The sequence below is a fragment of the Thunnus maccoyii genome, chromosome 16 (genome assembly GCF_910596095.1).
Source record: "Thunnus maccoyii chromosome 16, fThuMac1.1, whole genome shotgun sequence".
NCBI classification, from domain to species: domain Eukaryota; kingdom Metazoa; phylum Chordata; class Actinopteri; order Scombriformes; family Scombridae; genus Thunnus; species Thunnus maccoyii.
Genome location: NC_056548.1, coordinates 21568765 through 21581262, shown reverse-complemented (window position 1 = coordinate 21581262; position 12498 = coordinate 21568765). Strand labels below are relative to the sequence as shown.

At 38.6% G+C, this 12498-nt stretch overlaps 1 protein-coding gene across 1 annotated transcript in view; it reads right to left on the bottom strand.

Moving 5' to 3' along the window:
* The window catches only part of syt14a (synaptotagmin XIVa), a 45677-nt gene that overhangs the window by 19896 nt on the left and 13283 nt on the right, over positions 1-12498 (bottom strand). The window contains exons 3-4 of the mRNA XM_042389432.1: positions 11359-11406; positions 1719-1871 (exon numbers count right to left, since the gene is read on the bottom strand). Coding sequence (XP_042245366.1) covers positions 1719-1871; positions 11359-11406 — 201 coding nt within the window. The remainder of the gene's footprint in view (positions 1-1718; positions 1872-11358; positions 11407-12498) is intronic.

The window sequence follows — 12498 nt, the reverse complement described above, 5'->3', positions numbered from 1 at the left end:
CTATGTAGGCATTCAAGGCCATCTACTCATCTTTTAAGACATTATAGCACATTAAATGATGCATTTTTAAGGTCAGACATTCAAAGAAAATAGCTCAGCATCATAGTGCTGAAGAAGACTGATCAATTTGCCAAAGTTGCATTTCAGAGTTAAGTTAGAGTTAGAGGTTTATTGAACATGAATGAATTGTTTCGCAGCAATGATGTTACCATGGTGCTCTGTATATGATCAGATGCATTATGCAACAAAGTGCCATGTTATGCAACAAAAAGCTATTTATGGAAATATAAAGAATATATTGATGGTACATCAGTATACTGGCAATGAATTGTGGAATGCAGTCCAATACAAAATGACACATTTGTGAAACAATGTTCTGTATCACTGTGGTCATTCGGGGCAACAGTTACATGCTGGTGGTCTTGATTTGATATGCATTATATTCAGGAGGTGAAATGAGAAGTAGAAAAATACAAACAATAAAGAATTTCAAAAATATAGGTGAAGAATGACATTACATTCTTAAAGACAACTATATTATTACCATATCTTATAATATATACAGTATGTGCAGTTAATCTATATATTCAAATGTATTTGAATATGTTGTATTTGTCGATAAGCTATATGAAGTACATCAGTCACTGCAACATCCTCGGTTTTCATCACCCCATTAACACCGGCTGTAGCTTCATATTTCTTCCAGCAAGGGGCAGCAGAGCTTTAAAATGACTCCAGTCAGAGCTGAGCTGTAACATTTCCACTGCAGACTGAAAAATCTCTCCAAACTAACAGTGTTTGCAAAGTTTGTTTGGTTGCAGAATATACAGCATATCTAAGATATGAATCTGTTTAAATATTGTCATTCTAACGAAAATACAACTTTAGGCATGAAGAGGACAGTAGAAAATCTTCTTCTGGTTTACTCAATGCATTGATTGTACAATTTAGCACAATCTATGTAAAATAAACATCATTGTGCTGAGGAGATAAACAGGAACACACCCAAAGAACAACCACTGTCACCACTTTATGGCTTCCCTTTGTTAACTTAATGTTTACCAGGTGGCTTCTCAGGGAAGAGCCAACTCCCTGTGCAGGCTCCCCGGGGCCACCAACCTTTTAAACTTCTGAAGCCCTGTGGACAGATGACAAGTAAACAGCCCTACATCTGTCAGCAACAGTAATCCCCTTGTGTGTTGAGAAAGGCCAGTGCCAGTGGAAAATGTCCCCATGCAGAGGTCAGGCTTCATGCTGCAGTCGGTGACAGAGGTCCATAATTTTCAGAAGTGGCTGGACAATGCAGGGACTTAAATCTAGCTTTTTTAGAGTCTGGATAGAGCCTAGGTACAAGTATCTTAACAGTGAGGGGCAAATCTTCTAGAAACTCTTGAAAAGGTCATGATACAGTCCTGAATGTTTTCTTTTCACCACAAGTGTAAAATGTCTTTTAATTTACTGTTTGAATCTATTATTTTATTTGTATCACACAAAAAATGCTTTTGTTTTTTTGAGGCTCATTTACTTGCACCTCTTTATTTAGAAATTGCTAGTGACCCACAATCACTCAATTACTCACACTGGGAGCTGTGGTATTATAGCCCCGAAGATCCATGCGTCATGTAAAAATAATGATGAAAAGTCTGTTGGATTTACCACGGGTTTTTCATGAAAAAAATATCATGGGAAAAGTGCATATTAATTGCAGACTGACTCACCTTGCAGCTCTGGTTTTTTCCTGAAGTCATCAAGGCACTGAAGGCTCCCTGTGTTCTCTAGTGCCAACTTGTTGTTGAGGTACCAGAACAGAAAGGTCATGAGGATGATGAAGAGTCCGATGGCCGTCAGAAACCCCAGCACCTCTGGAGAGACTGAGACACAGAAATTCAAGTTAAAGTTACTGTATTGTTGTTTGGCATTGTAAATATCAACAAACTATAGTTAAAAATGGTTGGTGTAATTTTAGTACAAAAATGAGACCAAGAATGATTATAGCCTCTATCTAATGCTAATGGTGTTGCTAGTGATTGTATTTCTCAAATTAAAACACAACGCTAAAAATCCCTTTGCCTTCTGTCACAAAAGGTTTTCTACCTGTCTGCTATCCCTGCTGCTAGCTTAAACAAAATTTTGACATTTTAGGAAATACATTTATTCACTTTCTTGATGAGAGTTACATGAGAAGATCGATACCATTTCATAAATGTACTGAGAGTATCTCTACAGTAGCTCTGTCCATTTACTTTTGGACAGAACCAAGCTAGTTGTTTCCCACTCTTTGTGCTAGCTAACCGGTTGCTGCCTGTAACCTTATATTGAAGACACAGATATGAAAGTAATATCAATCCTATTAGCTAACTCTCCACCAGAAAGCAAGTAAGCATACTTCCCAAAATCTTCTTGACTATTCCTACAATGTGACTTGAAGAAAAATTAGCAAAGTAAGCTAACATGAATATGAAAGTCGACAGCAAAAGCACAGGTGCACAGGCTTCTATATTGGCCATAAATCTAAACATTATATTTTCAAGAATATTTTCGAGAAAAGGCAGTAGAATCTGTCTTCTTAGAAATAGTTCTTCTTTTTAGTTCATGCAAAAGTGGCAAAGTGAGCTCTGAAGTATGACATCATGTGATATTTATGTAAAATTTAAACAAGAGCTTGAACTGGAAAAGTATCTGGTGTATGAAAACTAAAAGTACAGACAAGCTATTTGTAACTTTAGGGTGAACAACACCAGAATGCCCAACGTCACTGGAAGATATAAGGCTGGACAGAAACCAGAGGATCTGCAACCTTTGTAATGACAACAGTTTGGGAGACAAGTGTAATACTTTTGTTTGAATGTAAGAATGTAAGCATAATGAATTATAGAGAAAGGTATTTGTCAAAGTATTATTTAAACTGCCCATCTATCTTTAAATTAATTTTGTTATTACAATCAGATAAGCCAAAAAGTTATTTGTAAATTAGATGCCTTTTTGAAGACTGTCCTTCCTTTAAGTAGCATTTGTTGTACTTTGTTGCATGTTCTCTTTGTGCTCAATACCATGTGATCATGGTCTTGAGTCCCATAAATAAATGAAATTAAATGAAAATGAAAAAAAAGGTTTTGTGAATCAGTGCTTATTAATATTAAAAACGAATAAAGTTGGTTTATGTTCAAAGGCAGCATGATGCACTTTTACAGTATAATATATGTTTTTAATGCAAGCAAATGCATCTTTAATCAGGCAATAGACTAAGGCCAGCAAAGAAACTGAGGTTTGATTTTTCCCAAGGTGACACATTAATAAAAACCCATCTCACCCACTTTCAACAAACATCAGTTAAAGACAGATGAGAAAGACACAGTGACAGAGCTAGGACAGATGGACAAGAGGAGAGAGAGAAAGGTTGTAGCCTTTTTAAAGACACAACCTGTTTGTTGCCATAGCAACAGGCTCAGGTGCAGCGTCACTCCAGACTCCAGACACAGAAGCAAGTCAGATCTCATTAAATGCAACACTGACTGCCACACATCAGTAGATTCAGTTTGGATGGGAAAAAAACATCATTAGATATTCAGACAGGATTTGTATGAGCCCTGTTGGTGAAGACAAGTGTTTGAAAGATGAAAACCAGTTGTTTGACCTTCCACCTCACATTTGACCTTCCAGCACCTTCAGGGAAGTACTATGTCATCATCAGATGTAGCCACAGGGGAGATTCCTTGTCTTAGCTTGTCTTATGTTTTCTTTTCTCTCCAGTGGTGGTAGAACAGAACAGACCAACCTTTTGGCATTGAGCCTGACGTCTTTGTCCTTCTTTGTACTTCTGTCATTTCTACAAAAGTTCAGAGACAATCAATCTTAAACCCCAGAGACCTGCAGTGATCTCCTGCTGTGCTTTCAGAAAATAAGCTTGACATTTCACACTTCCAAAACAATTTTTTCTGCAATCAGGGATGCACAGTGACACAATTCAACAGCGTGTCTGAAGAGTGTGAGAGAGTCAATGACTGTTCACAAATTGTTACACGTAATAAAATCTAAATGATCCACCATGTTTTATTTTTCCAGAATTGATCAAGGGAAATAATGTTACACAGAAACACAGAAAGACAAATTAGAGAGAGTGAGTGTCTATCTGTGTTTGAAAAGAGCTTAGCACCATTGTACACAGCTGTCATGTAAGAGCCGCTGTACTCAGACTGTCAGCATTTTTGTTAGTGTGACAGACGCACAGCGTCTTTGCAAATGAACAGAAAATGAAAGAGGTTCACATCAGAACTGAAACCTTAGCAGAAATTCTGGCAATTGCTTGCTCATGTGAAAGTTTAATTTCTATCAGGTGCGGTTCATTGTGAAATGAAATGGTAAATGCCTGAATAAACACTGAACACTCTCAAACACTGCATACAAACCTTTTCACATGGAGTTCATGGTAGAAAAAAGCAAACTTGGGCATTTGCGCAGCAACTCTGTATTCACTACAATGTGCAGGATGATGGTTAGAGGGATTTGGATTGTGCAATGCAGATTGGAAAAACTGGATCTGACTGCTGCTGACTCCACTCCAAGCTTACACTGATATAATTAAGAGTGGATGTTTGAATATGTTCCAAGATAAATTGAGAAAAGTATTTAGGATTTGAAACACTGTTCAAATACCTACAGATGGGCTAAAACAGTCCCTATCTGTTAATAAATTATTTTAAAAATATTCCTGTGACAATTAAAGGGTCAACTGAGTAAAAAATGATAAAACATAAAAAGGATTTTTAGGGCAGTCAAATGGAATATATTGTTCACTCCTCTAATTATTGCTGAGCTCATTTTCAATGATAAATTAGTCTCTGTGGAACACAGAAATCACTACAGTAAATGTAAAGTCTATTTAGTTCAATTAAACCCAAAGATTGCCTTAGTGCAGATGGAAGGTAATGAGCTCATCTGGCAAGAAAGTGTACTTAGATGACATCTTATTTTCCAATCAATGATGATGAGCTTTCTGTTATTTATTATTACAATAAATGCCTGTGATAATTAACTAGACTGAGCCTACAGTGTCACCATTAAAGGCTTCACAGCCTGCACTTTTGCATTTGTTTCAGTTGTGTGTTATATTTTTACACACAGTACATGCTCCCATAACTATCTTCTCAATTATGAAAACAATAAACAGTCCAGTTTTCTTTAACAACAAAACATATATTAACAGCCAGACTCACTCTTTACCACCTAGAAAACAAGCAATGGATGTTGCATAGCCTTCTGTTCTCGTTAGCCTTGACTTTTTAACATACAAAGTCGTGTTCTATCTCACTCAGGCTCCGCCCTCTACTGGACTCTATGGGTAATACTCTCCTCCAAAAACACGCACATGATGGGCATTGCTTCTGCTTCAAGTGCCTCGGACAGGACTGTGCAGAAAGTGGCATGATGCAACCACTGCCCTACGTGCACTGCCGGGCATTCCCTCCTGTTGAACACCAGCAACGGTGGGACCATTTTCAGCAATGTGATGTTTCACTCAGCTGCAACGAGAGCGAACTGGAACTTGAGATTGATATCCTCGGCGAAGATGAGTTTACTGCTTCATCTAGCTGAAGCCTCAGACTCTATGAGCAGCTTCTCTAACGGACGATGACAACAACCTCTCCTCTGTCTCTGCAACTTCACCAACCTTCGGAAATCCACCGCTGACTTCAGTTCGCCTGCTGAGGGTTATGGCTATGGCAGTGGAGCGTGTTGGGCTGAGTCTCATCTGCAGCCCTGTTGAGGATGGTGGAGAACCTGTTGGTGTGGGCCTCAGAATACCTTCTGTCTCTGAGAGCCCTCCACATGCCAGGTCTGGAGAACAGGGGCACAGATCTCATTTCAAGAGGCGGCCCTCTGGTAGACAACCGGGTGCTGCACCCACTTGTGGTTCAGCAGATTTGGAACTGGAGAATGTAAATGGACTTGTTCGCCAGTTGAAACAACACCTATTGCCTGCTCTGGTTCTCCCTGACACTGCAAGACGATTCACCTCTGGGGGTGAATGTGTTTGCACACGTGCCATGGCCAAGGAGGCTGCTTTACACCTTTCCTCCTCCCCATCTCGTTCCCCCTTTGCTGGAGAGAGTGAGACAAGACAGACTGCTGGTCATCCTGATAACTTCGGACTGCCACTTGGTGCCATGGTACACAGAGATGACCCAGATGTTGGTGGACCAGCCCTGGTCCATACCCCAAATGTGGGGGGCTCTTTCCCAAGAGGTGGGCTCGATAGGCGCGCTGCCCATGTTGAGCCAACCTCTCCAGGCTTCACTCCCGAGAGGGACAAGCTGATGCGGGCTGGACTGTCTACACAGGTGGCACAGACCATCCAAGTGGTGAGAGTGGGATCCACCATTGCTTGCAAAAAAGCTAAGTGGTTGGGATTCCAACGTTTTCTCCTAAGAACATAAAGAGTTAATTTAGGTTGAGAACTATTCAGCTGGAGTGTTTTGTCCTCCACCCCATGGGGAGCACAGGCAGAGCCCTCTATCTATGGACCCAGCTGCTCCTACGCCATCCACTGAAGTGGTTTCTGGATCAGAATGGCTGTGAGGTGCTGCCTTATATACTGTGTAAGATACACAGAATCAGTAGGTGCATCCTGATTGGCTGGCTACATACATGTAAATTTCAGTGCGATTGCGTGCATGTTGTTGGAGGAGAGTATTGCCCATAGAGTCCAGTAGAGGGCTCTGCCTGTGCTTATAGAACTAGGATTACAATATTGTAACCGCTGTTTCTGTAACAGAAAGTGGTTTTTTTTATAGTAATTAAATATCTTTCTCCGTGGAGTTTTACTGGACTATAATGAGCCTGGATTACTGTTGGAAGCCCACAATGTTTGGTCACATGGTGAGGTGGGAGCAGGAGGCGTTATCCCATGGGAATGTCTGTCTGCTCACACTGTACCAGCTTCTCACTGTTGACTGAATTATTCACAGCACAGATGGAGCAGGATCCTGCTCTGTATAATTCCCCAAATGGCTCAAACAGGGAAACGAAAATTCAATCAAGTCTAGGGAGGGTTTCACTCTTTACTTTTGACTTCCTGACTCTAGAATACAATACATTTTTTAAATTCTGTAAATAGACTATGTATTTAGGCTTCATACCTTTCATTTACTCCCTTCACTGTACTCAAACATTGGACACGGTGTCTCCCATATATTAGTATTTCTAGTGTTGTAACATAGTGTAGGTGCTGCATGGTGTTGAATATCTAACATCATTTCTCATCTTCCACTGCTTTAGTATAGGCATAAAACTAAGTTGGGAAAGTTTTTGTCATCAACTTACAAAGGCCAAGTTGCTTCTTTCTATTATTCAAACCTGCAGCCACTAAATGGACCTAACTGGAAAACAATACAATATACAATAAAATATATATATGTCACTGATATCCATATGATTTAAAATAATAGGGCACTATATAATATATTTGTGAGTTAAGCGAACAAAGAAAAATGTCAGACCCTATTGTTAACAGCCAGGCACCCACACACACACACACACACACACACACACAAACACACACACACAAACACACACACACACACACACACACACACACACACACACACACACACACACACACACTTCAACTAATACCTTTTATTTAACCAAATCTACTGTTTTCCATTAAACTACTGAGAATAGCCCTCAGATAGTGTGTGGGGGACTGAGTGATGACTCACAGGAAGATTAAACAATAAGAGACTTTGTTACACAAGAAGCACAGAGAATGATAACGTAGGAAGGTAACCTTGTAATGGTTTTTAAATGAAGAGCACACCTTTGTAAGAGTCAGTTTCTTTAGAAATGAACTGGCTTTACAAGTAAGATGAGAACCAAACATCAATAAAAATCAAGTTCAGCCAAGAGATCATCACATAAAAAGTTTTGGCATTAGGGATTCATCTCCTAATTAGAGTTGTTGTGCAGGCAAATAAGGCTGACATTCAACTGGTGCAAGAATTTACATGCATGAGACACTCAGTTTAATGATGGAAAAAGGAGATATTAGTGATTTACTTAACTCCATCTCACTCAGCAGATGATTTGAGGTGCTGGAAACCGATATTTTTTTTATTTTAACAGCTGATTGACAGGAAGAAGTGTCATGTCCGAATTTGTATGTAGTAGTAAAATAAAGTATGTGACTTATTTATAATACAGATGCAAGACTGTACGACCACTGACCGCAATTCAAGGACACGATGACCTTTCCTTTTATTCAACAAATGAGAGGGAGGAAGGCAAGTCACAGAAAGCTTTCTGTACATAACACCATGAAAATTACAGCCAAACTGAGGGAGCAGCTGGCCTTGGGAAGAAAAAAGAAAGCTTCAATTTAAAGCTCCACATCTTAGGTTTAAACTGGCTAACCTTGACTGGATCTGACAGTCGTCATGTTGAAATGAAACTACAACAGTTGCATGTTTACAATTTTATCATCATGATCCAGACAATCAAGAATACATTTATTATCTAAACAAGTACATCTTTTGACAACTTCATTTCCCAGAATGCCTGTAAACACTCAGAGATCCCCTAGATGGAAAAAGAGGATGTTGCTGGGGAAAAGGACATCTGCTCAGCTGACCCTGTTGCCATGGCAACCTGACTCAAGTATTGTAAGTGGCAAAAAAAAAAAAGATGGATAAATAGATGGATGGATGATGGTGCTGAACTAACGGTACGTTCCTAAAGTCGTCAGTAATGTTTTGGTTTAGGTTTTTAGAGCAGAGTAAATGTAGATAGATGATATTTGCACAGGAATGTTGTAGACAATAAGGGAAATATACAGTAAATCAGTTGCAAACTAATGGAAATATCCTCTTGTCTAAAGTTCTGCATGTTAGAGTGTTGTTTTTGTTGTCACTGTTGACATATACTCTTGGTATTTATGCTTGTTCATTGCATTGATTGTTTAACATCTCTATTGTCTTAGTTGCGCTCTGTCTGCATGGAAACAATTGCCATGTTGAATGTCAAAAAGCACAAAACTCAAAAGCAAAATCACAAAGACACCCACACTCTCCACAGGCACTCTATAAGCACTCTTACCAGCACACACTCCCACACATGTTCAGACATTGCTCTGAAGCACAATAGCTATTATGCTGTGCACACATCCAAACATGTAAACACACACACACAAACACACACACACACACACACACACACACACACACACACACACACACACACACACACACACACACACACACACAGACATCTCTGGAATCAATCTCCATCAATAATATAACACAAAACACAAAAACCAAATGGGATAGCCCAAATTATAAAACATGCGCACACTTACACAACCAGACCATTCAGCTTGCCCAAACACTGTGATAAGCACCCTCTGAATCCACTTCAGACTCTCATCTCCATCCAGAATATGAATATTGCTATGGCAAAGAGAGGCACTCAGTACTGAACATGCACAGTTATGATTGTTTTAACAAGCCTGATTCGTTCAAAGCTTGTTTTCACCCAACTTTACACAAGCACCACCATGACCTTCAATATATAAGTAGTCACATCAAAAACAAATCATGTCTGCTCAGGCTTGTGACATGACAAGAAGTAGAACATAAATTTATATGAATGCTGCATATTATAACTTTACAGTTACCCATACAGTGGAGTTTGTCCATTTGTGTCTTCTTCACTAAATTAATCAGCTATGTGTAGTGTAAATCCACAAAATAATGAAATAAAGCATGTTACAGTATTGAAATGTTATTGGTGTTATGCCCTCTAATATTCTAGGTATCGCTTTACATTACATCCTCTAAATTACAGTGTACTTATTTAGTATTGGGATATAAATAAAATGCTTTTTAGTAGGGATGTGCAGAGATCCCAGTATTTGTATTTGTATCTGTATTTGTTGAGGCAGTAAAATTATTTGTATATAATTTTTTAATTTATTTGTATTCGAATGAAAGTGGAAAGAGGCTTAAAAATCCTGTTTTTGTTCTTATTACACTTTTAATTTTAGAAAATGAAAGTGTTCATGAATAAACTACCTTACGAAGGAGGTCCCCACACCAGGTCTTGAAATGGAGTCTCCCAGATCATAGATGACTGCGCTGATTACTGAGCTAAAACTTTACTCATCACCTCATTGCAGACAGACCTCTACCTATTTATATGCTCATAACACAGAGACAGCACACTGTGTAACGTGTAGGGAGGAACTTCAAAGGCAATTATTGCTTTGCACTTTTCATTTATTGCCTATTTTTTACAATCTAACTATAGAAAGGAGAATTGGAACAACAGGTTAGTCCCTTGGGAGCACTTCACATATGTCAGTAGCTCAGCTTTATCTCTGAGGAATACCCCCAACAAATAATTTTTAAAATATTTGTATGAAACAAATATTCGTATAAAACCCATTATTTGTGCTTTGCCAAATACTGTATTTGTATTCGGGCACACCCCTACTTTCTAGGTACCTATACAAATAAGTACAGGGAAATAAGAGAATTAGGGTAGAACAAGGGGGTAACAACTTTGTGTTTCATAGGCACTTAGTAATTATTGATTTTGATAATCAATTAATCGTTTTGAAAAATACCCAAATTCTCTGTTTCCACTTTCTTAAATGTGAATGTTTTCTGGTCTTCTTTGATAATAAACTGAATACCTTTGGTTAAAAGAAGACATTTGAGAGGATGTCACCTTGGGCTTTGGGAAACAGTGATTGACATTTTTCACAATTTTCTGACCTTTTTTAGACCAAATGACTATTTGATTAATCAAGTAGATAATCAACAGATTAATTGATAATGAAAATAATCATTAGTTGCAGCCCTATTTTAGTACATTTTTACTATGTAAAAGTGCCACACTTTAGCTCCTTGCTGTTGACATTGCTTTTGTGAAATTGGTCCTCGCTCTGTGTACCCTGCAATTATTTAATAGGAACCCGGTTATTAAAAAAAAGCTCACTGTGTAATTTATTTCTATGTCCCTCCAAAACACACAATTCTCACAAATCATGACTAAAAGTTCCTTTCTTTTACTTGGTCTGACTGAGAAAAGGTCCTTAATTTCAGAGCCTGTGAAGTTAATTTGAACATTTTAAATTTGTTTAACAGTTTTCAAAAAACAAGCCAAACACAAGCAGTGAGCACATTCAACAGAAGAAGACTGAAACAAACAACACAACCACAGCGAAGGCAGTGCAACGCCAAACACAGTGGAAAAGTTAAACAAGGTGACAGTGTAACAGTGATAAATGCTGATGAAAGAGGTGGAGTGGGAGGTGCAGTTAGGGGTCAAAGGTCAACCTCCCCGAGCTCTGATCTGCCCTACCTTTTCTGACGCAGATCAGCTCATGTACTCCACAGTTACGCTCGCCACCTGGAAAGACAATGCAGTTTCAATGAGCCACACTGTGATGGAGGGAACGAAAGACAAACATCATGGATACACATTAAAATATGTTGATACATTTAGACAAATTCCCAGAAAAGGACAAGAACAAGACAAATATAAGACACTGACATGTCGGGTTTCCATCCAAATGTTTCGCAAATTTTTACAGAATTTTCAGAAAATCAGCAAAAGAAAAAGCAAATTTATACATGTTTCCATCCACTACTGTTATGCAAATATTAGGAGTTGGTTCATTGAGATACGCAGCAGGTGGTGCTAATTCTCCAGTCAGGTGCCATTATACCACTGCAGAGGAAGAGGGTGCGATGAGATGACGTAATTTAAAGAGCACCAGTCAAACCTCAAACAGTGAAAAATGACATAGAAAACAGTCTCCTCATCACTCCACACTGACTTAATGTTTTCATCTGCCACTATTTTTCGTCCCTTCAGTGGGGCGGAAATGTAAGCGGACATTTAAGTCACATGATTTCTCATCATTTATTCAGTGAATCAGTTTCCATTGCATTTTTCCACCTCCCCCAAAAGTAAAAACGTTTTTTGCGATATTTCAAGATTTTTTCAAATTTTCAGCGTTTCCACTCAGGTTTTTTTATGTGTAAATTGAAAATGTGCATAAAAACAGGTGGATGGAAATGCACCTATAGACTGGATGGTAACAGTCTGTTTAAATATTCTGTTTAAACTAAGAAACACTCTTCTTGTCATTTCATATAGTGCAAAAATCTTAAATGTACCTTTTATGGTGATAATACTGAATTTGCTTTTATTTTCTCTCTCCAGCCCCAGCAAGGTACTGAATTAGAAAGCTGTGGGCATTGATCTGTTCTAACAGCCCACATACGGTCCCCAAATGTTTCAATAGCAGCTGAAGTCAGGTGTGTGTCATCCAGCTTAATTTGTGTTCTTCTGTGGGCAGAGGGGCACTGAATGATTGAAGGCTGGAAATTCAAGGCCATGGTTTGTTTTTTATCCACAAATAAGTTTTTATTAACTATTTCATGAGCAGTTTCTATTCAGAGTCTGAGAATGTGGATATACATACTGTTTATTATT